Below are 27,826 nucleotides of genomic sequence, written 5' to 3' on the forward strand. Positions count from 1 at the left end.
ACCTCTGTTTATCATGGGGTAATAGGATGCACATGGTTAATTACTGTTCAAATGCTGATTCATGGAAATCGCACATGACCTTTTGTCCCATGATAACATTTTTATGGGCTCATGCCTTAAAGCCCAGCTATTCCAAAACTATTTAGCTTTTAACTTATATTTAAAAAAATCGATGCTTAAATAGGACATGCTGTAATTCAGTAGCGGGAAGTAACATCAGATCTCTTGACACTGATGTTAAAGGAATTTGAAGATGTTCTCTTTTTACAAATCAGAAAGTTGAGCCTATTGGCGGAGTTTGTATGCTTAACATCCATTGAAACCAATGACAGCTAAATATCAAAATGTACCGACCTTATTTCCTGTAGATCAAAAGAAACAGGACTATCAGGATAAAACCACCTCTCCCTGTATCAGTGCTATAGGAGCTGCTGAGTTACAGCTGGTGTCGGGGCATTATTTTACACTTTTCAAAGTTTGGTTGCTTTAATTCAGTGCTGTTTATGTTTCTTTTTCTTTTGTTTCTCTGCTGTCATTAGTACTAAACAGTTTTTGCAATACACAGACTCAAATCCAGTCCTCTTCTGAAGTTCATATTCTATTTTTCAGTGAAAATGAAGGTGTGAATTTGGTGTTTATTGACCAAAAAATATCACCAAGTCTTGGATGCAGTTCAGTTGCGAAGTGCAACAGTAAAAATACTTTAAAACATTTTAAAATACTGATTTATCAGATTTTCCCTGGAATTATTTGTCTAGTTCTTCTGTATTTGTTTTTAATCAAAATTATTTTTGAAAATGGATCACCTGTGATGAAATTGGTTACATTTAGTTTAGATTATAAAAGACCTCCAAATAAGATCTGTCAGAAAATGCTAAATTGCTCTTATAATTTTATTTATGGCTTAATTAAAATGATCTTTCTTTGTCCACTCAGTAGAATCCTCCTCAATATCTGGGAGGACAGAAATTCTAGATTTGCAGATCTCTAAACTGATTTAGTCAAAATTTCAGAGAAAAAACAGCAAGTATTGGTCATTAGTGTAAGGGATCAGACTGATTTTGCTTTAAAAACCAAACCAAACCAAACCAAAAATCCAGACTATATTGTTTGTGATATCTTTCACTATCCTTCATCCCAGTTCTTTTCAGTCATGAAAAGCAGGAAAGAGTCACTGTTTTCATGATCTTGTTTGTTAGAATTTTCTGAGATTGTATACAGAAGTTCACAATAGCTTTTTCAGTAAGTAGTCATATATAATTTATTAGCACTACCCTCTGCAAATGCTGTCTTAACAACAGCTATTTTGTATGAACAGATTTTTTTTAAAAAAAATCTGTCTTTGTGGATGGTTCTGGATCTCTGCAACCTGTGCATTAAGCCAAATTCTGTTGCAAAGGAAAATATTCATTATTTACCATTTGAATGCTTGACAGTAGGTGTAATGCATCCAGATCTCGTATGTGCTTCCAATAATAGAAGATGCTTTATTTCTTAGGAAGTATGAGTAACCTCAGGTTGATGTGTAATTTTTGCTTGACTTGTAATTTTACCTTCTTAGATGTCTTCAGTAATTTGTTATTTATGACTTTAACTTTACCAGGGTCTAAGATGATAAGATAACTTTGTTTTACCGTTTGACAGAGTCGTACTTGTATCCAATTACACTCAGACATTAAACGTATTACAAGAGATGTGCAAACGTTATGGATACTCTTATACCAGGCTTGATGGACATACTCCTGTCTCCCAGAGACAACAGATTGTTGATACCTTTAATAGTAAATTCAGTCCAGCTTTTGTCTTTTTGCTGAGTTCAAAGGCTGGTGGAGTAGGACTGAATCTGGTTGGAGCATCTCACTTGATCCTGTATGATATCGACTGGAATCCAGCTACAGATATTCAGGTCTGATAACGACTCTGTACATGTGGGTTGGGATGGGCATAATGATTTCTTGACTGGCTTTGAAATGCCTGGCTTTAAGCTGAATCATAGAATCATTTAGGTTGAAAAAGACCTTTAAGATCATCAAGTCCAACTGTGAACCTGGGACTGCCAAGTCCACCACTAAACCTCGTCCCTAAGCACCGCATCTACACATCTTTTAAACACTTCCGGGGGTGGTGATTCCACATCCCTGGGCAGCCTGTTCCAGTGTTTGACCACCCTTCCAGTGAAGAAATTTTTCCTAATATCCGATCTGAACTTCCCCTGGTGTAACTTGAGGCCATTTCCTCTTGTCCTGTTGCTTGTTACTTGGGAGAAGAGACTGACCCCCACCTGCCTACAGCCTCCTCTCAGGCAGCTGCAGAGAGCAACAAGGTCTTCCCTGGGCCTCCTCCTCTCCAGGCTAAACACCCCCAGCTCCCTCAGCCGCTCCTCACAAGACCTGTGCTCCAGACCCTTCACCAGCTCCGTTGCCCTTCTCTGGACACGCTCCAGCACCTCAACGTCCCTCTTGCAGTGAGGGGCCCAAACTTGAACCCCGGATTCGAGGGGCAGCCTCACCAGTGCCCAGTGCAGGGGGACGATCACTGCCCTGGTCCTGCTGGCCACACTCTTTCTGATACAAGCCAGGATACTACTGGCCTTCTTGGCCACCTGGGCACACTGCTGGCTCGTGTTCTGCTGGCTGTTGACCAGCTCCCCCAGGGCCTTTTCCCCCAGGCAGCTTCCCAGCCGCTCTGCCCCAGCCTGCAGCGCTGCCTGGGGCTGCTGTGACCCGAGGGCAGGGCCCGGCACTGAGCCTGGTTGAACCTCCTACAACTGGGCTCGGCCCATCGGTCCAGCCTGCCCAGATCCCTCTGCAGAGCCTCCTGCCCAATAGCAGAGCGACACTCCCCCCCAACTTAGTGTCACCTGCAAACTCACTGAGGGTGCCCTCGGTCCCCTCGTCCAGATTGTCAGTAAAGAAATTAAACAGGACTGGGCCCAGTACTGAGCCCTGGGGAGCAGCACTTGTGACCAGCCACCGACTGGATGTAACTCCATTCACCAGCACTCATTGGGCTCATCTTGTTGCTACCCAGTTATCACATTGCATCTGGACAAGTACAATACTGAAGGAAAAGTCTTTTTGAGAAGAAAAGAAGAAATATTTCTCTCTCATACTATATATTGGGATCATTAGAAGCCCTCTTGCAGTAAAGAATGAAAAGATTAAATTTTGATTTCTTTGGAGGAGTGAATCATCTGTCCCCTTTGTCTCCTGACCTCTTTTTAACTGGAAATTGCTGTGTGTCTAAAAGGAGAACAAAAACATGATTAAACTTCATAGCAAATGTTGCTGTCAATTTGCAATACCTGAGAAAAAGGGAGAGGTTCTGATCAGAATTAAGAGAATGAGCAAATCACATGGCAGTGATGCCAAAAGAAAGAAAACAAAGCCAGTGCTGTGCTATTCTTGTAATGGCACTGTTGGACTCAAGGGATTATTTAGCTGGCATAAGAATGCTCAGTTAAAATTGTCCTTAATAATAACAATTAAAAGAATCTTCTTATAAATGCAGTAAAAAACTTTTTATGGTAGAGTAATGCTGTGTGCTTAATACCTGAAGTAAGTTCTGATACTTGGCCCTGCTCCTCTTCCAAGTGTGAATTAGTACCTCATGTATCACTTGTCTTGTTACTTGAAACACAGTCTGCTAAATCAGTCAGAATTGCTACAGGTTGCCAAAGACTGCAAACCATGTTGTGGGTACTTGTACCCAGTATGTAGGTGTAACCCTTACGTGTTTGAAAAAAAAATCATGTAACAGTACTCGGTTACATTTTGTTTAAGAATTAAAGGGGGTGTAAACACTAATTTTACAATTTTAAAAGAGATGGAGAAGTCATTTTTAAGATGTATTGTGGCAAAAAAAAATTTGGAGCTGAGTGAGAATGATGAGTATTTCTGAAATATTAAACAGTTGCTATGCTTGGGAAACAGATATGAAGAGAGGATTTCTGTCAGGAAAGAGCTGAAACCCCTGCTTTCCTACTATAGTACACAGAAAGAAAGGGTAGTGTAAATGGCAGAAAGTAAATCATATTTTCAAAATTATTTACAGCTAATACCAGAAGATTTCTATAAAAATAAAGACAGTTATTGAGGAATGCTTTGAGTAACATCTTTTTGAATGAGCTAGCAGAACTGGCAGTTAGCGGAGGCTAAAAGTTGTAGTTGAAATACCATTTTATGGCAGGCTGTTAATACTCTTCATCTTTTTGCTTTCTTCAGGCAATGGCTAGAGTGTGGAGAGATGGTCAGAAACATGCTGTCTATATCTACAGACTGCTAACCACAGGTCAGAGATGGTGCTCAAACATACCCTAGAGTAAGACAGCTATTGAAATGTTGTCCATAAAAGAGAGGGAGGGAGTGTTTGTGGAAATAATTAATTCTTTAAAAATATATATAATTTGTTCTGAATTCAGTCAAAATAAAAACATCACAATGATTCATTTGCCTTTGCTTTACTTTTACTTGCATAACTGAAAATAGTGTTTGTATATAGGTTTAGCATTTCCTATGAATACTGTTATCAGGAAGAGGATTTGACTTCTTGACAATTACTGGTCAAAAAGTATCCCAGTATATCTTTTTTCTTTTTTTTTTCTTCCAATACAGGCTCAATAGAAGAAAAGATTTATCAAAGACAGATCAGCAAACAAGACCTTTCTGGGGCAGTTGTAGACCTTTCCAAAACATCTGAAAACATCCGGTTTTCCACTGAGGAGCTTAAAAATCTCTTTACTCTTCATGAAGATTCCAGCTGTGTTACCCATGACTTGCTTGAGTGCGACTGTATGGGAAAGAAAGACCATCAAAGTGAGTTTCATTATCTCTGGCCATTGCTGAGGAAGTACATCCATTCTGAATACATAGTCTGTCACTGGAGAAAACTCTGATGCTCAGTAAAATAGGATTGAAGTAATGATGTTCATTATGGGATCTTGCAGATATTGGCTGATTTTTCTAATCCATAGGAGCCCTTCACAAGATGATGAGGAGAAAAGATTCATTCTTTGCAAAAACAATAAATCTGTGTATCATGCGTCTTAATTCCTTGAATTAGCTATGGCCAGCTCAACTAGTGATGTGTTACAACCAAATGACACTATATGGTATTTTGTTTCTAAATTTTCAAGCACAGTAATGAGTAGCTGGCAAGGGCTAGTTCAAAAGCTGTTTCTCTAAGGACAGCTATACCAGATGAAGATCTATGCCAGATCTTTGAATATAAGCCTTCATTTCACAGTTTTTAACTAAAGCTGATGCAGGATGATTAAAATAGTTATTTGAGAAATGCTGAAAGATCCCCTAGCAGCTGTGATGCCAAGTTGCAGATATTCACATCAATCCTTTCTGTAGGGACCTGTCTCTTGTTCTTTTGGCATATCAAAATTAATTTAATACCTTGCTGCATACAGGTATATAGGTTTGAGTTAGGAGCAGGATTAAAAAAACAATATTATCATAGGTTATGTCTACATCTTATCCATGCTAATTTTTTTAGCTCATCTAGTTTCTTAAAGGAAAGAGTGTCTATTGCCCTGGTATGTTTCTTTCCTTCAGGCATGAAATATGGATGTACACTATTTACAGCTGTAATAGTGAGGTACCAATAGTGATACCTTCTAGATGCACACAGATACCACAATAAAAAGAACCAAACAAATGGGTACAAGAGTGTGTATTCTTAACAGACATGGGCAAGAAATTAAGGAATACAGATTCAATGAGGCTGTTTTGCTTGATGGTTTGCGTGTCTCCAGGTAATAGGCTAGAGTTGTGTTCCTTTCTTAGCTCATTCTACCCAAAATAGGGAGAACTTGGCTAGTGAAAGCACCGTGCTTCTGTAGCCGTAAGAATTTTACTTTTTTTCTTTATTCTTGCTCCACATACTGATTTCATTGTCTTTGTATCTTTCTTTAATGACTGAAAAATTAGACCTTCTGTTTTTGCATGAGTAAGTGATGTTCTAAAATATATTACCAGACTCTACCTAGGTGCTATTACAGGATCTGTGTGGAAAAGGCACGTTTAGTGTTAAATGTTAACCAGATTTTCTCACTGATGTGCAGCAAAGCAGTTAGAGCTCCTCGACTGCAGAAATGCAGAGAAATTTTGTATTGCTCCTGTGAAGAACACTGGTGGATATAATTTTACTTAGTATTTTGCAGTTGTCTTAACACTCTTAACTGCTTACCTTATGCTTTGAATACATATTGGTTCCATCAATTTGACTACAGCATTGGTCTCTTGGATCCTGTAACCAGGACTTCCTCAAGGGTAATTATATCCTGGTCCCAGTGAACAACCTTTTGCTGTAAATCAAGGAAAAATGTGAAGGTCATTCTTAGACTTGAGTGGTGGAAAAGGCAGAGTGAGGGGAAGGTTTGATTTCCTAAAGAGGAGAAGGCAAACTGGCTCATCTGTTCCCTAGTCATATTGTTGTGAGTCATGGTCTTCAGTCTGATCACCCCAGAATGCAGCTACCACTAGTTGGTCTCTTTGCCTTTCCTAAGAACAGAAAGCTGTCAAATTACTTCATCAAGGAAGCAGATTCCAGGTTACTGGGTATAGATACTGGAGCACAGAAAAAGCCAAGAACTTTCACTGACTTGTCTCCTCCGTTTCTGGAAAGTAGGATTCAAAAGATAAACCAAAGAGGAACCAAAGAATATAATACAGACTTCACAATATAAGAACTTTTCATGATGATCTCTATTAGACATACCAATGAGACTGGATATTCTTGACCAAGCTCCTGTTGCCATTCACACTAGGACCATCTTTAGGAAATCACAGGAGTCTTGAAGAAATTAGCTGTGCATGGGTCATGCAGATGGGTTTCTTGTTATTCTGCTGGCTTTCAGATCAGCTACAAACCTGTAAGCCTATTGTTTTACCTGATTGTGGTTTAATTTATGGAGTTAGGAATGCAGAATCTGTAAGGACTTGATAAGAGTATCTATTCTAAATTTTCTTCTGGCCAGTAAAAGAATATGTTTCAAGTCTAGTGCAAATGTGCATCATATGTCAGTCAAAAGGAAACTCTTGCATATGTGAGTCTTTATGGGCTCTCCAAAACCTTAAAAAACTCAAGCATGCTCTGAGTCATCATGTTGCTCATATCACTGGTCTTTCATAACGAGCACATAACACTGTTATGGAAATATTTGGCAGCAGCTTTTAAACCAGTAACAGCAGTGATGCATTTTTTTAAATATCCAAAATGTCTTCATTTATCACATGCATCAGATGAGTCATGAATTCAGCAATATGTGACATACCCTGCAATGACATGGTACTGTACTGGGGTTTAGGATCCTTTGTTGAATGAATTCCTGTCTTTGTGCTTCACAGCAATAGTATTTTCCTTACTGTGATATACAGTATACAATATTTTGTATATTGAACAACTTGGCATAATCTGGACGTACGGAGTGCACAGCTCTAGTGTGCTGAGTCAATGAAATAGCTATTCAAACTATTCTTAGCTGGTTGGAATGACTTCTCTGGGAGGAAACAGAAGCTAGCGTGAATCTTGCTGCAATGTACTTCTAAATTCAGATTTACTTAAAGAATGGGAGCAGCCCAAATGTCACAGAATTAGGAAGACCAAAGAAAGGGAATTACCAGATAAAAAATTTCCTTTGCCATCCATGTGTAAAAGGATTTGTCTTTATGCTAGCATATGGTGATTTTGATAAACTCAGTCAATGAGCAAGAAACAACATTTCCCCTCTTACTATGGATACATATGTTTGGGTTTCATTGATGTAGAAGGATTGTACATGCTGTTTTATTTTTCTCTCATTTGTTATCACCAATTGGCTTATTGATTCAGACTGGAATTTTCTGCGTTAGTTTTCTCTGATTAGTCTACTGCATCATGTTTTTTTAGATCCTTCGTCAGAAAAGTTTTCTGTATCTAGAAGTTGCCAGCTTGGACAAAACCATGAGAAGTCTAATTCAAAGAAACTGCTCTCCATGTCACAGCTGATGCAATGGAAACATTTCTCTGTGCAACATCAGACTCTGGCTGATCCTTTCCTTGAAAGGATAAAAGAGAATGTTTCTTTCGTTTTCCAGAATGTAACCAATCCAACTTCCCCCACCTAATAAAACTTGTCTTTCCCTACCACTTGCATCCTCCTCCTCACAGGTACAATAAACAACTGATGTGCAGTTACCTTTTGTTCTTTTTGTCAAGTCCGGTTTTATGTATTTCTGATGAGGTTTCTGGGTAAATGCGATTCCTGGTGTTTATATAAAGTTACAATTATTACTAAGTTAATCATACTTACTATAATTACAATACAGATTTTTAAAACTAACTTTGCTTTCTGATCTTCTGTTCCTTTGATATCATAATTAGTAAGATTGGTTTTATGCTCATTCCAGTGTATGTCTACTTTGTTTTATAGTTTTCATGTGATCATAATGATTTATTGCATGTAAAGCTGGCAGCTCTTCAGCCAGATTTTATATTAGGCAATGTTATATACAAGTATACGGTGTTAACAAGACTATGGCTGGATTTTTGTTTTGACAATGAAAAGTTACATATCTGTATAACTGCGGCTTTGTAACAAGGTAGGTGTTCTCTTGAACTTACAGTTTAATGAAACTTTGAGCAATAGCCACTAAGGTCCAAAACCTGAAGGCCACAGCTCGACACTGTGTCAAAATAGTCTGAAATTCTCCTATCCTGTTGCTTTTATTTGGGAAAATAAACAAACTTCATTTCTCAGGTGTACAGAGTACAGGCTTATCTACGTTTAGCTAACTCCTTCAAAGGACACTTCTCCAAAACAGTGGAGTACTGAGAAAGTTTTCATGGTGTATTATTTTATGACTATATTTTGTTTCTTCTTTGAAGGTGCTAAAGTTTGAAATCAGTTTACAGCTTTCAAGTGAAGTACTTTGAAAGGCCCAGAAGAACAGAAGGTTGGATAATTTTCAGAAATACTGCAAAATTACAGAATTTGAAAGACCAAGAGGGAAGCAAGAACAGGGCTCGCTGTGGTAATCCTGCATTGTGCCGCATGATGTACAACATTTTGATATTTGGTGCATGTGATAGCAATGGCTAAAAGCCCAACCAGCTTTCAGAAAACAGTTAAAATTAGTTTGTTCTCTGTAACAGTTAGTGATCTCTTTCCCTAGACTGTCACTGGGTTCACAGCCCATCCTAACCCATCATCAAACATCTTCCTTGCATTTTGATGCGGTTTGGGAACTGAAAGCCGTGTGCACTGACATCTCTTCCCCATCCACATTTATTTCAGAGGGTTTTTGAGTTTGATTTGACCCTAAATGCTGAATGACATCAGGAAATAATGAAGATCAAAGTGAGAGAATGATTGAGAAAGTCATTTTACGAACATCTTTTTGGCATGCAAATTATGTTCTTGGTAACAATTAGAGTTATGCTGATAGGCAGAGTTTAATCCTTAACATTTGAGGCTGGCTGTTAAAGAGCCTCTTCTTCACCTCGTATATGGTGGAGTGTGATGGTCACACTTAGCCAGGTGCTGTGCTGCTGTGGTGCCTGTTCACTGTTAGACAACGGCTGTCTGATATCTTGCAGTTCCCACAGCTTATTTTCATTAGCAATGGCAAGGTTTGCCTGCAGCTTTGTAACTCAAGAGAGAGATTTAAGTCAATCTGTATAATAATGATTATCATAATTAATTATTATCTGAGACTGATCATACTTGGGTCTGTGCTGCCCGTAAGATTCTGTAAGTTGTGAACCTGCCCCTGTCTGTAGGAGGCATGCAGGCATTCTCTGCCTTCTACTGATGCTCATCTCATATGTGGTTTCTCACATCTGCAAGTAGATGCCAGTTTGGTCCCATCGCTGATTTTTTGGTGGGACCTGGTCATCGCCACCGAACACACATGAGCCCGCTCTGGTTTGGAGCAAACCAGCTGGCAGTGCCGTTGAGGAAGCCTGGGCATATAAGAGAAGGAATTTTGCTCCAGGATCCACACCATGCCATGTCTCATCCTCTCTGCCTAAGGCAGAAGATACCTGCAGGGGTATTTCAGCAGACCTTCTCACCTCACCTGTTGAGTCCTGCTCTCAGGCAATCCTACTTGCTGTCATGTCATGTGTTGCCTCACACAATACAGCTATAGCTGCATGCTGGCAGAACACAGGTCTGGCAGAGAAGCCCTTTTATCGTTTGGCCTCCAGAGTAGTTTTATTTTGGCAGTTTTTAAATAAGTAAAAAAAAAAAGCTGGTGCTGGACCACCATGGAGTTCTCGGGAGGCCAGAGAAGATGAGCCTCTAGGCACATACTGCTGCACGTGTGAAGGTGATCCAGGCTCAGATCATTGCTCTGGGAGCGATTTCTGGCAGATAGGCTATCGCACCAAGTGATGTTGCTTCAAGGTTAAGAAGCCCAAAGCAACCTATATAAACACGCACAATGCCAGTTACAGCTTCTGTGTGATTCCCTGTCTGTGTCCTGCTATGCCAAGCTGCCCCAGATCTCTGGCAGTGGCAGCTGCATGGTGATGCTTCGTGGAAGGCTTTTCCAGTATCCATCCGGCCAGCCAGCCAGATGTACACCTTTCAATAATCCTTCATGACGTCTGGGTATGATGGAAGTATGCATGTGCTTCTTGGTTGTACGCGGCATTACCCATGATGCAGATTGAAAATCTGATTCTGCAGTTTGATGTATCCTGGAAAATTATGTCTCTCACTGGTAGAATAGGTTGTAGAAAATACAGGAAGCATGAATACTGGCTCTAATTTATTATGCCATCTGTGATTCTCCTACAGTAGTCTACAGCAGCCTGCAAAATGAGACTAGTCGATCCTGCTCACATAGTCAGAGTATAATAATCAGTGTTTTCATACAGAGTGTGGCATGTGGATATGTGAATTTCTTCACCCATAGGTGAGAAATGTCTACTAGGAAAAGTTCCTATGGTGAATTTACCCTAATCTGACTGTTGAGTGCTAATGTATATTGAGGATTTCATGTCTCTACAAGGTTACGTTGCCTCTTTTCTTAATTGTGGAACTGTAGAGGATGGGGAAGGTGGCTGGTGCTGAAAGGCACATGTCAGGTCCTAGCACATGGTCTCAGATGTGGCTTCTGGATTCACTGACAGTGATGCCAGCTGTAAACCACTATGTAGTTTATGTTGCACGGTCCCACCAATCACTCCTAGTATCCTAGATCCAAGACTTTACTGTGCAGAAAGGGACAGGCAAAGGCTGTTTAAGCCATGGCAGTGTTCTAGTGCAGTGCTTGAAATACAAGGTGCTGATCAGTGTACCTGGTTGCCTTTTCCTGTTTTTGAAGGATGCAAGCATTCATCTACCAAGTGGTGGTTATTATGGACCCATGCCAAGGAATAAGGCAAGTCTGCCTAACAACAGTTCTCAAATGGTGGCTTCTTCAGTGCAGCGTGAAAAGCAGCAGAAACTACAGGTGTAAGCACAATGGCAAGCGGTGTATTCTTTTAATGAATGCTAAGCAAATGTTGCCAGTATTTGACATTTATTATTGCTACAGAATCAGCATAAAGGTATGCCTCAGGCAGCAAGCAGCAAGTGCAGTACCAACTAAACATCCCAGTGCCTTTATAGGTGTGAGATGTTGAAGGTTATCAAGTCAGGGTGTGCTCCATCTGAGCTGAGACATGTTGTAGGCCCCCCCCTTGAATGACACTGTTTTGCGCTAGCAAGCTTGGAGAGGAGGGCTCACCCTGTCAGAAAAAGAGCTCAAAATCTTAAGGAATGGTCTGCTAATCTTACTTAGAATGGCTGCTGCAGGTCGCTGAATCACACTGGGAAGGGAGGGTTGTCCTCCACCCTCAGATTCAGCAATCAATATTGTATTCCTTGCCAGCTCTTAGCTAGGAGGAGGGGATTTTGGAGAAATTTGTTACTTCTGGTATAGGGCATACTGCCAGAGAGACAAGTGTACTGCATGTTCTCAACTGAGACCAGCCCTGACTTTAAAAAGCAGAAGGGGTGGTGGTGTTTTATTTATTTCTGTATACTGCAGCAAGGGTTTTTTTAAACTGGTTTCATGTGACTGTTTTTGTTGATTCAGCTTTTTAACAATCTTGGCTCAGGTTTTTTTGTGATTGAGATGGTGACCCTGTATCATCATTCACTTGCAGAATATCAATCTGAATTATAACTCTATCCACTTATTGTTGGACAGGGAACCATATAACAAGCTTTGGGTGTCACACAATTTTGTATGGCAACTGCAGTAGATACATTTTGCATTCTGACAAAAGATTGACATCAAATTTGGTTAAGGGTCTGCCTTCCTCAGAGATCATGGAATACTTTGACTTGTCATCTGGTACAAAAAAGGTGCCAAATGGTGACTGAATGATTCTGTAATGGATTAAACCCATGGGAATTTCTTAAAATGCCAAATATGGAACAAGCTTTGACAACTGCTTGGGGTTACCACCAGGAATTTGCAAAGAGAGACTCCAGCCCTTGCAGGCAAGTAACACACAGAAGGAAAGTAGATCTTTCATGTGCTTTCCATTGAATAAAAAGTTGACGTAAGGCATGGTTGTTTATGTGTGGCTTAAATAAATGATGTGTTTGTGGCTAGAAGATCTGGGAAGGCTATAAAGAACAATGAGGAAAACCACTTCTGGCTTTATGGAGTAACTGAAGAATAGGCTGAACTGAAATCTGGTTTTAACAATGCCTTGTGTGCTATTACTTGGTACAAAAGCAAGACTCCTTTTGTAGACATAGGTACTTACAGGAGCTGTAACGTATGACGCAGCCTTCCACTCTTGAGGGGTAGTATCTGCACGAGCACTGCACGTCAGGACCCAGGTAAGTAATACTGAACACTGCAGCCAGCTTGCGGGTGTTCCGCTAGAAACCTCCCTGGTTAGGTACATTGGTCGCTGCTACCTTTCACCTGGCTTTTCATCAGCGTGGAAATCTAAGCTGATCTGAAGGAAATATATCTGTCTAAAGGAATCTGTGGCTTTCTCTGCTTCCAGCCTCTTCTCTCTTAGCCTTGACATCAGCCCGTGTTCCTTTGTTTGCTTAGTTTGATTTATACCCACTTGACAACATATGCTCTTCATTCTCCTCTTAAAAATTTCTTTCCAAACAGGCAAAATATCAGTTACTGTGACAAAAGCCTGTGCTCCTGCAAGCTAGCATTTTGGGTGTTTTATGTCAATTAGCCAAAGGTCTTTTCCCTCTCTTCATTATGAGTGCCTTGGCCCAGGCTTTAGTTTTCTAGAGTGTGAGTTATGTCACATAATGGTGAGTTCCCTCATGCCCCTTGACTTTTCAAGGTCCCTTCTGAGGGATGGAGTCTGCTCAACAATAGAAGTGCAGCCTGAAATTTTCTCCCTCCAGCTGGAAAGTGTTGCCTTTCATGGGGTTTTTGTCCTGTCCCAGAGCTGGTTTGGACACAGGAGCCTCGGCACTCTCATTGTGTAAACACTGAGTTCTGTGCAGGAGTCAAGGCTTACCCAAAACCTTGCAGACCTGGGATCTCGGTTAGATGCCCAAATCATTGAGGTAAGTAGATGAACATTTGCAGGTTGCTTAGGCTGATGTTGTGTTTGATATGTGTACTACAAATACAGAAGGGGTTAGCAGTACTCCCTAATGCTAAAGCTGGCCAGGACTTCCCGCTATACAGCACTTTTCTCCTTCATTTGTTACTTTTTCTGTTCGGACTAAATTTTCCCTGCATCAGTTCCCTGCTTGCCAGCTGATCTATGTTTGTGTTGGGTCAAAAGCTTCAGCAAAAACGGCTAATCAGTCACCATGCTTGGAGGTATTTAAAAGACGTGATAGATGTGGCACTTGGGGACATGGTTTAGCGGTGGACCTGGCAATGCTGGACTAACAGTTGGGCTTGATGATCTCAAAGGTCTTCTCCAATCTAAATAATTCTACGATTCTCAGACTGTGGGTAGGAGAAAGCAGTGGAGAAAACAGTTTGTTTTGTCCTTATTTCAGAACTGGAAACCCTTCTGCTGAAATGCCTACTTGTCTTTGTATTTTGGATTAGAACTTAAAATAGAGGTGGGAAGAGATGGGGGGAAAAGGCAGGACTCCTGTATTAGCACATTTTTCACTGTTCCCTTAGAATCTGCACCAGTTTTTAAATATTTGCAAGAAAAAGGCAGTAGGAATATGTGTGGTAAAGACTTCTTTCTTTTGAGCAGCTAAAATGTCTCCTGCTTTCTTCCGCACAAGGCTCGTATGAGACTCAGAACTACTAAGTTTTACCAGTTTGAGCAAGCTGCGTTCCCTCAGAGCGTTTACTTGTGATCAGGCCCTGAATACACCACCGTCCCACGGGGTGACTAAATGCCGTCTGACTCAGGCTGTTTCAAGGGATTCTTCCTGTAATTCCTGCTTCCAGTTGCTTTCTGCTGGGCAGGGCACAAATGCAGCAAGGAACTGCCTCATCTGTGTGCTAAATCAGCCTACCAACATCCCACCCACCTCAAGGAGGAAAAATAACCAGGTCAGAGCAGTAAAACTAGACCCAGGGTGGTCTGGGATAAGGAAACCGGTGAGATCAGGACCCTCGGAGAGAGAGAAAAGGAAGTGGAGGGGGCCTAGGGGGACAAGGAGATGGAAAAGCAGGAGGGAGTGTGCGACTGGGCAGACAAAGGCTAAGACGGGGTCCCGCTGAGTGAGCAGGATCGGTGGGGATGAGGTGGTGAAGAAATCAAGGTTGGAACCAGATACCAGCACTAAAAAGAAGCATCAAGTTTGGTGAAAGGAAGGAGAATGATTTCCTCCAGATCCTGTAATGAGCCCCATGGTTCTCAAGTCTCACCATTCTGCTGCTCTTTGGCAAATACCCATTGTGGTTGGTTGACCCTGGCTGGATGCCAGGTACCCACCAAAGCTGCTCTGGGACTCCCCCTCCTCGCCTGGACAGGGGAGGGAAAATATAATGAAAGGCTCATGGGTTGCGATAAGGACAGGGAGATCATTCAGCAATCATCATCATGGGCAAACAGACTTGACTTGTGGAAATTAATGTATTGCCAATCAAAATCAGGATAATAAGAAATATTGCCCCCACCCCTCCCTTCTTCTCAGGCTCCATTCACTCCTGATTCCTCTACCTCCTCCCTCCGAGCAGCTCAAGGGGATGGGGAATGGGGGCCGTGGTCAGTTCACGCATTGTCTCTAACGCTCCTTGCTCCTTGCTCTCTTCCCCTGCTCCAGCATGGGGTGCCTCCCATGGGCTGCAGTTCTTCATGAACTTCTCCCGTGTCCATGCTTCCCACGGGCTGCAGTCCAGGCACAGGCTGCTCCAGCGTGGGTCCCCCATGGGGTCACAAGTCCTGCCAGTAAACCTGCTCCTGCCTGGCTCTCCGTAGGGCCACAGCTTCCTTCAGGGCACATCTACATGCTCTGGTGTGGGGTTCTCCATGGGCTGCAGGTGGATATCTGCTCCACTGTGGACCTCTGTGGGCTACAGGGGAACCTCAGCTCCAGCACCTGGAGCAACTCCTCCCCCTTCTTCTGCACTGACCTGGGTGTCTGCAGGGTTGTTCCTCTCATAGTCTCACTCCTCTCTGGCTGCAGTTCCCACCTGCCCCCTTAAACATCTCAGAGGTGCTACCACCATTGCTGAGTAGCTCAGCCTTGGCCAGCAGCGGGTCCGTCCTGGAGCCAACTGGCATTGGGTCTGTTGGACACAGTGGAAGCTTCTGGCAGCTTCTCACAGAAGCCACCCCTGTAGACCCGGGTGTCTATATCACCCCCCCCCTACCAAAATCTTGCCATGCAAACCCAATACACCCATGAAGGTACTGATAAAGCTAACGTTTCCTCCTAATTAATCTGTAGGCTTTTAGAGTCACTGAATTCTCTTTTCTATTGATTTATGAATCACTGAAAATTTAAAAGTATGATCCAGATGAGGAGGTTCGCAACCTTCCTGGTAGCATGACCCCTTAAAGGATACAGATAATATTTTGCAAGCTGTAGGTGTTCAGCATTAATGTTGCCTTGTGGATATTTAACAGCCTTGTACATATGCATCACAGTGAAGTCTTGCGTGAGCACATATTCTCTTTCCTTGCTTCCCCCAGCTAAGATGATGGACAGCGATCTGGAAAGAAGTTGAGCCGCAGCTGATGTGAGCAGAATTCGTCCTTTCTACATACCTGAAAATCTGGTACTCTTTATCTTAGTGATGCATTCCAAATTAGTGAATGTCTTTGACTTTTAGTTTCTTTGACATTTAGTTGCTGTCTTTAGTATCTATGATCCACCTCATAAGTGTGGTTAATAACTCTTAATCTGATAGCAGTGGCAGTGGTGCGAAGATAAATTAGTCAAATTGTGCGTAACACTTGGCTGTAGAAGGGGGAGGTCAGAAATCTGACCTGGGGCTTAGAGAGGAGATGGATCTGAACTCTTATCAGAAGCGCACAACAAAAGGGTAAGAGGTGACAGTTATGAACTGCAGAAAGAAAAATTCTGATTGGATATTAAAAAAAAAAGGAAAAAATCACAGCAAAAGATATTAACGCTGAAAGAGACCTCCCAGAAGGCTGTGGAAACTCCATCCTTAGGGGTTTTCAAAACTGAACTGAACAAAATCCTGAGTAACCAGTTCTAAAGTTGAAATTGGCCCTGCTCTGAGTAGATGTTTGGACTAGATGACCTCCCAAAGGCTCCTTCCAGTGTAAGTTATGTCCTGGGCTGTGTTAGGAGTATGGAGAAAGTGAGTATCTGTGAGGTCTGTGACTGACTAGCAGTCACTGACTATCTTCAAAAGCTTCTTGGGATCTAAAATCTGTGATGGACATAGAACAACAGAATCTGCTCAGGAACAATGAGATTTTTAAATCTGATATGATGAAAGAATTTAGGAATGCTTTGTGGAGGGAAACTTAGAACCACCAGTATGAAATCAGCAGCTTGGAAAGGGTTATGAGGACTTCTATTGACTATTGATGGCAGCTCCGAGGAGCCATCATTACCCAAGGAACCTGTGGCATGCAGATGAACAGAGGAAGGTTGCCTAAACCTGGGAGCCACTTCAAACTGTAGCACCAGCTTTCCTCAAGCTGCTTTTAGCAATGACTCTTTGTCTAGTCATTGAGTCCCCATGTGTGTTGTTTTGCACAGCTGTACAATAAAGAAAAACATAACTCAAAAGCAATAGTAATCTGTTATCTCCCCTCCCACAGACGTTGCAAGCTTTAATGGCCTGAAAAGCTCTTTAAGAAACTGCTAAAGTGTGGCAAGTCCTGAGATCTCAACTTTGGTTTGAAAGCTAAATGCAGCCCAGAAATGACCATGCTAGAGCGTTTCTTCCCTGGTAGCTAGGATGGTCTCAGAATCCAACAGACAAAATATTAGGAGGGAAGAACGTGCTGGCGATGGAAATATTGCTGACCCTGACACTCTTAGGAACAAAACTTGTTTGGAAAGCAATTTCTGCTTGCTCCCTTCTTCAGCACGCAAACAACCTCCAAAAAGAAGCTTCCAAGAAAAATCCATATCACCAGCAGTAGCCTCAAGCATACATTGTCAAGAGGACCTAAAATTTCCCCCACGACATGGCTTATTTAGTTCTGCACTTATATGTGCTAATAAAAGTGGTCCCCTGGCAACTGAGTTATTTTTCTCTCCCTAAGAGAATTACAGAAGTATCACAGAGGTGAAAAGATCACAGGTATGGCAGGAGAGCAATAAGAACAAAATTTTTGCCCACCTGCAAACTGTTTTTTCTTTAACTGCCTAGGCAGTAAAACACAACCCCCTGGCTACAAAGGACTGGCAGAAGCAAAGTTTGCTCTGCTGAGCTGATTCTTCCTCTGGCAGCGCAGCAGCCCTGCAGCACCTCAGAGCAGCACCCTGCCTCACAGCACAGGCAGTTTTTCCTGCTCGTTGCTCTCTCAGCTCAGCCGTGTCGAGACCTATGCACCCCAGCTGGTACAAGTTGATGGAGGTGGTGCATGGTGCCATAAAGCACTCGTTAATAAGCAATGAGGATAGCCTGATGCAGCACTGCAGCACGCTTTTCCAGCCTGGGCCACAGCTGTGTGTCCAACTGCAAATGCGCTGTTACTGCTGGGAAAGAGGAGTGTAAGGGGGCGAGTGTCGGAATCCAGCCGGGGATTTACCTGGGGGTTTGGAGGTGGGGAATTAGGGTGCCTTCAGGCCAGCTCCTTCTTCAGCTCTGGTTTTCAGTTTCCCTCTTACAGCTGCAGTCCTGCAGGTAACGCATTCCCGGGGCAGGCACAGTTTGTGCTGAGCTTTGTGTTCCTGCGGCCGATGCAGCTGCCCGGCCGGTGCCCAGCCGTGCCAGGCTCCCAGCATTTTGGGCAGCAGAGAGCAGAGGCATCCCCCAGCGGAGAGGGACCGTGTGCGGCTCCCTGCCTGAAGGTCTGCGCTGCAGCCTCATTCCTGGACCTGAAACTCAGCGGTGTGATGGGACCACGGCCCTGGGTGTCCTCCTGCATCTGTGCCGCTCGTGTCAGAGCTGCCTCTGCTCTTACACGGAGCGTTTTAGATCAAGGACCTTCAGTCATCCACGGCGAGCGATGCTCGCATGCCAGCAAGGTGCAAGAACCCTATCACGCGGCTGCTTTGCTGCATTTGCTTTTCATCATTCGGTTCATTCAGCGTTCCGCCGAGGCAGCAAGAGCGGTTTTCTGCGGGGGTGACCTGCGGGTGGCAGCAGCGGCTCGCAGGACGGCGGGGCCGGGCTGTGCGGTGCGGCGCGGCCCGGGGGTGCCGGCTGCGAGGGGGCTGCCGAGCCCGCCCCGGGGAGCGGCCAGGGACGGGCTGGGGCCGCGGGGACCCCTCGGCGTGAGGGTAGCGTAGCATCACCGCCGTCCGCCGGGAGCGCCTGCGGCTTCGCCACAGCGGAGCCCTGATGCGAGCCTGACAGTCGCTTGCAGGCAGGGGTAAGGCACGTCGCCAGGTCCGTGCGGAAATCAGCGAGGTGCGCCTCGGCCCGGGGACCGGCTGTGCCGTGAGCGTTGCGGTGGGATTATACCTTCCAGCAAAGAAAGGGCGAGCTGTGTCGGCCTGCGACTGACGTAAAAGACCACAGGTTGTAGATCAAAGCTGCGGCGGGCACCGGGCAGCCCGAGGAACCCAGTGCAGGTTAGGGCAGCCAGGGCTCTGGGTACCTACGTGCTGCCCAGGGCTGCTATAGGCACCCCCGAACCCGGGGTGCTGAAACCACCCTGCAGCTGCGGCCTGAGCTGTGAAGCATCCAAACGCCTGCCCGAACCAGTAAACTCCCCAGGCGCCTTCTCAGGTCGGTGTCTTGTTGCCAAAGACTTCACACCGCGATCAAGAGGCTGAGAATGCCCCTGTGCCGTTCTCCTGATGCTGTAGGATAGTATCTGCAGACCCCAGCTGAGGTATGGAGCGCTCCCCAGGTGTTGCAGAATGGGCCCGTGCACCTAACTCAGGGCTATGGTTTCTGAACACGGGGCGGGGGCACCAAAAGGCTTGGTGCCATAATGCTGAGTTCCAGGGCACCTGTGTCTCTGCAAATCTGGCTTGTGCTGGCACCCTTCTCCAGGGCTCGCTTATAAGCCTAGAGGGAAAAACAGAAATGGCTGCGTAGAACTCTCTATTCTTTTCATTTCCAGGGCCAGCAGAAGACAGTAGGATCTTGTAAGTAACTTAAGGCAGCCCAAGCATTTCTCTAAATTCCAATGTCTGGTATTAGTTTAAAGAGGTTGCTCCATCACAACCCATTGTAAACTTCAGACCTGCCCTCACTGGTGGTTAAGACCATGGAAGGTGCCAACTCTATCCAATACCAAATTCAGCCACTTTGCATCATTCTCTTAGGATCCAGGATCTTGGCGTTTTGTTTGGGAGGGTCAGAGCCCCATAGGACAAAATTAGTTCTTACTGCATTACAATTAGGCAATAAAATCTTGAGACCACACACAAAATTTCTTTCAGGCTACACTTCTCCTGAAATCTTTGGGTAAGAACTGAGTAGGAGAAGAACAATGCTTCAAGTTTGGCCCTGTGGTTTTTTTGTGAATCATGAATATGCTCAAAGCCAGTTCAAGCAAGCCTGGTATTCTCTAGCTGCTTTTCCCTGATGCCTGTGAGCCGTTGTACCTTAGGAGTGCTCAGCTGCAGGCAGAACAGAATCTAACATACAGAAGACTGACCTGCTAAGGAAGGTATCTGAAACTGCTGTGTCTGGCTCATTTTGTCTCTTCAGATATGACAGCTTCTGCTTCACCTCGAGGGGTTCACCATGTGAATAGTATACATTCCACTAAGACATATTGTTACAGCATCCAAGCCAAGCCTGGCTGGGTTGATTCCAGTGTGGTGACATGTGAAGTGCGCTTCTGAGAACCAGGGAAGTACCATCTGAGAAAGGCCATGGGGAAAAGTCTGGCAAAATGTGGGGAAATGCTGGCATTACTGATAATTGTCTATCAAAGTGGGTGTCGATTCCCTTTCATTCTGCAGTAAGCCAGGCAGATAACTTCTGGTGACCAGAAGTCCCCTGCAGAGGTTGTTCATTATTAGCCAAAGCTACTTGCTGCTCTGCTTTGCCCAGACCCAGGAGAACTTACTGAGCTTCCTGAAGATGGGGCTGATGAGAGCTTATGTTTGAATGAATGCAGCTTTTAAACAGTCTTTGACAATGGGACTGATGAACAAACAGTTCTAATGACAAGTTAAAATTAATTACCAAATGTCCAGCCCCTGACTGCTACCAGAAGTTGTCAGCAGCAGGTCCTGTTTTGGGGTGGCTGAGGGTGGTGACACTGAGGTGCTGGAGCGTGTCCAGAGAAGGGCAACGGAGCTGGTGAAGGGTCTGGAGCACAGGTCTTGTGAGGAGCGGCTGAGGGAGCTGGGGGTGTTTAGCCTGGAGAGGAGGAGGCTCAGGGGGGACCTTATGTCTCTCTACAGCTGCCTGAGAGGAGGCTGTAGGCAGGTGGGGGTCGGTGTCTTCTCCCAGATAACAAGCGACAGGACAAGAGGAAATGGCCTCAAGTTGCACCAGGAGAGGTTTAGATTGGATATCAAGAAAAATTTCTTCACTGGAAGGGTGGTCAAACACTGGAACAGGCTGCCCAGGGAGGTGGAATCACCACCCCCGGAAGTGTTTAAAAGATGTGTAGATGCGGTGCTTAGGGACAAGGTTTAGTGGTGGACTTGGCAGTGCTGGGTTAATGGTTGGACTTGATGTTTTCAGAGGTCTTTTCCAGCCTAAATGATTCTATGATTCTGAACCTGAGGTCTGAAGCTGGCCTGGAGACTACCTGCAAGCAGTCTGCAGGTGGGACCCAGTTGGTCCCTGGGTGGCCGCTCAGCAGATTTTCTCCCGTGGGAGATGTGAGGGCTAAGGGCTGAATCATGAGAGGGGATGCTCCAACCCACAGTGCAGTCATTTGCTGAGACCTGCTGCCCTGTGAACACCCCAGCTGGCGGCTTGGCTGCAGGCACACCCTGGTTTCATCACTTCTCATCCCGGCAAAAGGTGGTGGCTGCTGGACTACAGTCCCTGCTGCATTTTGAACTCGTTGGGAGGTTTGGCCCCTCAGATTAACAATCTGGCTGGAATGCCCTGCAGAGGTAGCTCCTGCCTTTCCTGGGCATGAGGTGCTGCCATACTCTGTACCAGGGCATGCCGTCTCCACCTGAAATGCCTGCCATGTCCTGGCAGGAGCTGTGTCTGGAGCCACTATGGGCTTCTGCTGAGCCCTGCAGGACATCTGCAATGGGAACTTTTTCTCTCCAAATGGTGATCTGCACCTCTTAGAAGAAGCTGCACTTTGGTCACAGGGTACATACAAGGAAATAGGTCAGGAAGCAAAAAAAAAACAGGAGCTGGGAAGGAGGATTTGATGTTACAGTGAACAGGTGTTCCTCTTAGACTGGGAATGAGTTGCTGGGAAAAACGAACTCTCAGTGCTGAGCTCCTTGGACACTCCCCTGGCTGTGGGAGCACCTTTCCTGCTTATGGTGGCCAGCGAGAGGCTGCAGCTGGGTCAGGGTCAGGGCATGAGGACTCCAGCCAGCCCCAGGGCACGACAGAGGGGAGGGGTAATGTCTTGCTTTCAACCAGACAATATTCAGTCACTTCTCCTCCCCCCCTCCAGCTCCCCACATGATCTGCAAAGCCAGGAAACATGTGGCCCTTTGTTCTTACAGTGTCTGATGTAAAGAGTTTGGTACGTGGTCTGCAACAAACAACAGTTGTGCCGGTGAGTTGTGCTGATAAGAAGCTCTGATCTTTGCACTGCCTTGGAGAGAAGGCAGCCGCCTCCTGTGCCCAGCCCAGCTCCCGAGGGCTGTCCCAGCACACCATGGCTGTGGCTGCAGACCCGGAGGTTGCCTGGGGATGCTGCCAGCAAGACCCTGGTCCAAGTGCGGTGGCTTATTTGCTGCTGCTTTCTGACACCCCACCCTGTCCCCACGAGAACCTGCCACAGCATCTTCCCACTGCCACCACTGCTGTGAGCGGTCGAGCTTGAGGAAGAACAACTTCCATCAATTGTTTGGTAGGCCACCATCACTAAAGGGTTTCTCCGCCCTCTTTAGGAAGGGAGGCACACATTTGCCATGCGTGTGAGAGGAGGCCTGCAGAGAAGATGGCGTTGTGGTCTCTGACATGACATGCTGCTCAGAGGAAGGTCTGAGGAGAAACCATCCCCAGAATCCTAGGTGGGTAACGCAGTGCTACCTGGAGGGAGGAGCACCAGCAGTTCCCAGATCACTTTGACGTCCCTCTCAATACCAGAGAAGAGTGCAGTGACAATAAAGTGCATTTTATTATGTTAAAATGCAGAACTCTAACCCCAAATTCCTAGAATTTAAAAATTATTTGCAAGTGTTATAACAGAAATGTACATTTATAATAACTGGTAATGTTGGCACAGACTCCTGAGACATCCCTGTGTGCACTCTGGGCTGATAGAATTAATTTGCGGTGGTGAAGTTTGTCCCAGTCCATCGAGTGCACCTTCACGCTCCAGTATGTGACGCCAGGCAGGGGCTTTAATGGTGAATGGTCTTTCTTAGTGTATGTCCTTGTTTCCTGGAGACCCACTGGTTACAAACACTCCTCAGGCTTCCTGGTAATGTAGTGCATTGAAAATTAATTAATTATGATATAAATTTCTGCTCCTCATGTTAATTACTTTCGGCAAGGAGGGTGTACGCTGACCTCCCATAGCTGGTAAAGCGTGTCGGGTGGATATGCATTTCAATGTAAAGCAGTTAACTGGAGGTAAATCAACTTTATTGATTGCAGAGTCTCCTGGTTTGTCTCAAGTGTAAACGCTGGAGCCAGCTACTTTTCTCCTCGTGCTTCAGCATGGCTGAGACGACTCTCTGCTAGCTTTGCTTAGCTACGATTTTCTAGTAAAAGACACATCTTAAAAGCACAGCGTTACAGACATACAGAAGTAACACCTTAAAAAACTGTTAATGCCAAGTCAGGTAGAGGGATTAAATTGCTGAAAATGGTTTTAAGGGTGGAATGCCACATTGCACTTGCAAGTAGATGTGGGAAGCTTCAGTACTGGAGGTCCCAGTGCTGCTGTAATGTGGGGTCTGGAGGTTGCTCTCACACAGATAGTATGTGCCAGAATGTCAAAAACTCATGAAAGTTGTGAATTTTGCTGCATCCCAGATGGGCATGTCTTGGGTTGTTTATCAGCACTTGAAGCTGTACAAACTCAGTGACACAAGCTGAGTGTTTTCAGTGCCTTCCAGAATGGCATCAATTTTGTGCTCTGAAACCCTTTGTAATTTGCTGTAGCTGACACATTTGGAGCCATGGTCTGACTGGGGCTTCATTAGCCTTTGGGAAAAATGCAAGGGTGCCTAATTGTAACTGTATATTTTGTCATCGGACCTTCTCTCCCGGCCTGCTGTGACTAGCCTGCCTGTGGGTCACGCTGCCCATCCAGCCACTGAGGGCATCTCGGAAAGCACTGAGGTAAGTAATGTTTCCTTTAAAGACTTTTGAGCTCACGAGAATGAGATAGTGCATTCCCATGTGGTTAAGTTATACTCTCACAAGTCCCATCTAGAAGTGTTAGCAAAATAACCTTTGGTTGCTAGGAGGTGCTGTATGGGGATTAATTAATCAGGATGGCTGCGCCTTCTGTTTGCTATCATTGCTGATATAAAAGAGGTTTCCGAAGCTGAAAGTTGTGATGGAGTCTTGCTGGGCTGAGAGCTTTACGTATAGAAACACACGCTAAGACAGTTGTGGCAAATGTTAGTTATTACAAAATACTGCACAGGAAAAAAAATAATCTAAACCGTGAGGCCCATAAGAGGCTCTATCTGCTCTAAGCTATTCCTCCATCTGCATTGTTATGGGCAGCAGTGACGCAGGAACAGCCGAGACTCTGCTACTACAAAATATTTTGCTCTTCCACTAAATGAGGAAAAGAGGCTGATATTTACCTCAAAGATGTTTGGTTTGGTTTTGAAGCAACGTGTTAAACTTTCTTAATGCACAAGAGATTTGGCTTGCCCTTTGCAATAGCAGAAGGTGCTACCACAGGTTGCAGCTCCTTTACTGTAGCCAGTTGAGCTGCCCATATGATCCCTTCCTGATGTATTTCCATCAGTACGGCTTAAGTTAGTAGATGGGGAAGTAGATGGGATAACAGGAAGTCAGCAGGCAAACCAGAAAAGCCGTGAAATGGTAAAACTTAACGGAGCTTGGAGCAGTCTCTTCAACTAGACGATGATGTATGCCCAAAGCCCCAAACTGTAATAGAAACAAGGCAGTCTTGACTACCTGTGCACACAAGGAAGATTGAATCCACACAGCTTTTAAATGCTTTTAGACATTGAACTCGTTGGGCAAGCAAGCTTGTTGCTAGTTGGCTCCAAGCATCCGTTCCCTGAGAGGTACTATCTGAACAAAAATATTTAGTTTCCCCTCAGCTGAGGTTGTGTGTTTCCTCAGCTTTCTGAGAAGAGTGCAGGCGGAGGGCAGGCATGGCATTCCAATTCTCAGAAGCCTTTAGCTGGAGACACTGCACGACGAACTTCAAGACAACTGGCCCCAGGGGTCACACAGTCAATACACCCTGAACCAGGCATGGGTGCCCTAACCCTGCATCCCGTGGGGCTAATGCTCCTTGGGATTGATCCATGTTAAGTGCTGTGTGAGGCTGGTATTCAGAAACCGCCCCCAGTGTCGCCTGGTGCCTCAGCAGTTCAGTGGGTGCAATCTGCAGTGGATTGACCCTGGCTGGATGCCATGTGCCCATAAAAGCCGCTCCATCACTCCCCTCCTCAGCTGGGCAGGGGAGAGAAAATACAACAAAAACTTGTGGATCGAGATAAGGACAGGGAGATCACTCAGCAGCGACCATCACGAGCAAAACTGACTTGACTTGGGGAAATGAGTTTAATCTATTACCAACCGAATCAGTGTAGGGTAATGAGAAAAAAACCCCTAAATCTTAAAACACCTTTCCCCCCCTCACCATTCCCTTCTTCCTGGGATGAACTTCACTCCTGATTTCTCTCCCTCCTTCCTCCAGCAGCGCAGGGGACAGGGAATGGGTCTGGGGTCAGTCCCTCACACGCTGTCCCTGCCGCTCCTGCCCCCTCAAGGGGAGGCTCCTCACACTGCCCGGCTCCAGCCTGGGGTCCCTCCTGCTGGGTACTGTCCTTCAGGCACAGCCGGCTCCAGCGTGGGTCCCCCACGGGGTCACAGCCCGGCCAGCAGCCCTGCCCCAGCCTGGGCTCCTCTCCCCATGGGGCCACAGGGCCTGCCAGGAGCTGCTCCAGTGTGGGCTGCCCAGGGGGCCACAGCCTCCTTTGGGCACCCACCTGCTCTGGTGTGGGTCCTCCACAGATATCTGCTCCACTGTAGACCTCCATGGGTTGCAGGGGACAGCCTGTCTCACTGTGGGCTTCACCATGGGCTGCAGGGGAACCTCTGCTCCAGCACCTGGAGGACCTCCTGCTCCTCCTGCACTGACCTGGGTGTCTGCAGGGCTGTTGCTCTCACGTATTCTCACTCCTCTCTTCTGGCTGCTGCTGGTCTTGTGCAGTTTCCCCCCCTTCTTCTTAAATACATTATCCCAGAGACGCTATCACCATCACTGATGGGCTCAGCCTTGGCCAGTGGCAGGTCTGTCTTGGAGCCGGCTGGCATGGGCTTTGTGGGACATAGGGGAAGCTTCTGGCAGTTCCTCACAGAAGCCACCCCAGTAGCCCCTCACTACCAAAACCTTGCCATGCAAACCTAATAGAAATCACAGCAGCGTGTCCAGCATTCATGCAGGTCATCACGAAGGGAGAAGGCTGGATCCAAGAATGAGCACATGGCCTTTTCTGGCACAGTGTAGGGAGAGCATGGGGGACTAACCTTACCAAACGAGCTGCAAAATCACACCTATCCCCTGTGTGCACCCAAGAGATATCTCTGTTATCTCTGTCTCTCTTTCAGCCTTGAAAAGAGGGGTCTGCACAGAAGGAAAGGTAACTTTTTGCATAATAGTCAGATCCTTACACCGTTCATCCATAGGGGAGCTCCTTATCCTGAAGGATATCTGCAGCTTCCTTTTCTCAGGAGCAACATGAACCCTTGGTTTATAGAAGAATTGCAGGTGACAGGGAGCAACTTCTTGCAGAGACTGACACACCAGGCTGATAATATTCATGGAAATGGTCTAATATATAAAAGCAGGATTGTAGTCTAGTGGTTAAAAGATTCAGTTTGGAGGGGCACACTTGAGCTGCATCCCTGGGCTCTACATTGGTTCCTTGGGGATACGTTGCAGCAGCCGTCCAGGAACCGTGTGGCTCAGAGACTCTTCCAGGGGAAGAAAAGAGTAAATGAGTGCTCTATCCACAAGGATGCTATGAAAATCTTGTTGGAACTCATCCTCTAGCTATTTCGGGATGGAAATGACTACTGTTGTTTGTTTGTTTTTTAATGCCTTTGCTAAATGGATATTTCTGAATACTTTAGATATGGGCTGGGAACCCCTAAGGGACCAAGCTGGCATGACAGTGAGTGGTTTGTGAATCTCAGCAGAAGAGTTATGATAATCTTGGCCACAGCAGTGGCACCTGAGGACATGGCCAGTGCAGAATTTTAAGCACCTGAGAACATTGTTTGGCAAAATCCTATATGCCTCTATCTTCTCAGGTGTACTGTTAGGCTAGGTGGGGGTTGGTAGCTTGTTTTGCTAGGGCTAGTCACCCAAATTCCGCCTTGCATTGCACTTCAAGAACTCATGCACACATTTTTGCTCTCTTGTGTCCCTTGCACCAGTGCTAGACATGAGAACTGATATAGTCATTGCCTTTTCTATACTTACAGTAACGTATAGGTTTTAAGTGCTAGATGTGATTAGTCACTTCCCTCTCCTATATGCTGCACACTTCCTTGTGAGCCTCAGTGTAGAAAAGCCCCTGCCCAAAGCTGAGAGGGGGGAAGGCTGAGAAGTTTTGTCTCCTCTGGGTGACAGGATGTTTCCTCCAGGAGGTCTGAGCCCGGGCACTGCAGCATCGTTGTCCCATCTGCTGCCTGCACTGCTCTGCAGCACTGGAGTACCAAAGCGTTGCTTGTGTTGTAAGCTGTTTTGCAGCCTGCAGTGACCGCTTTCTGCTATTTATGAACAGGATTACTGAAATATTGTGAGATAGCAGCCAGTGGACTTGACATGCAGGCAGCGGAGCTACGGTAAATCAGGCTGTGGAGTTACCCATGCACTTCCAGAAAAGGAAGGTTACACTGCTGTGGGAATAACACATCACACCGCTGGTGTTGGCACCTCTCTTTGGGCAATGTAAGCTTCTAGCAAAAGGGTTGCATGAAAGAGTTGTTAC

General features: G+C 45.2%; 2 protein-coding genes across 2 annotated transcripts in view; both read left to right on the top strand.

Annotated features, from left to right (window-relative positions):
- Positions 1 to 15,041, top strand: part of RAD54B (RAD54 homolog B) — a 76,881-nt gene extending 61,840 nt beyond the window's left edge. Inside the window, 5 exon segments of the mRNA XM_080379547.1 lie at positions 1,645 to 1,906; positions 4,224 to 4,290; positions 4,614 to 4,814; positions 7,897 to 8,105; positions 8,107 to 15,041. Of these exon segments, the coding sequence (XP_080235673.1) occupies positions 1,645 to 1,906; positions 4,224 to 4,290; positions 4,614 to 4,814; positions 7,897 to 8,105; positions 8,107 to 8,166 (799 nt within the window). The 3' untranslated portion in view covers positions 8,167 to 15,041.
- Positions 15,042 to 22,559: 7,518 nt separating this feature from the next.
- GEM (GTP binding protein overexpressed in skeletal muscle) overlaps positions 22,560 to 27,826 on the top strand; it is a 29,669-nt gene continuing 24,402 nt past the window's right edge. Inside the window, exons 1-2 of the mRNA XM_080379571.1 lie at positions 22,560 to 22,675; positions 23,897 to 23,954. The gene's annotated coding sequence lies outside the window, so the exon portion shown is untranslated. The remainder of the gene's footprint in view (positions 22,676 to 23,896; positions 23,955 to 27,826) is intronic.

Source organism: Falco punctatus, assembly GCF_963210335.1.
Source record: "Falco punctatus genome assembly, chromosome: 3".
Taxonomy (NCBI): Eukaryota; Metazoa; Chordata; class Aves; order Falconiformes; family Falconidae; genus Falco; species Falco punctatus.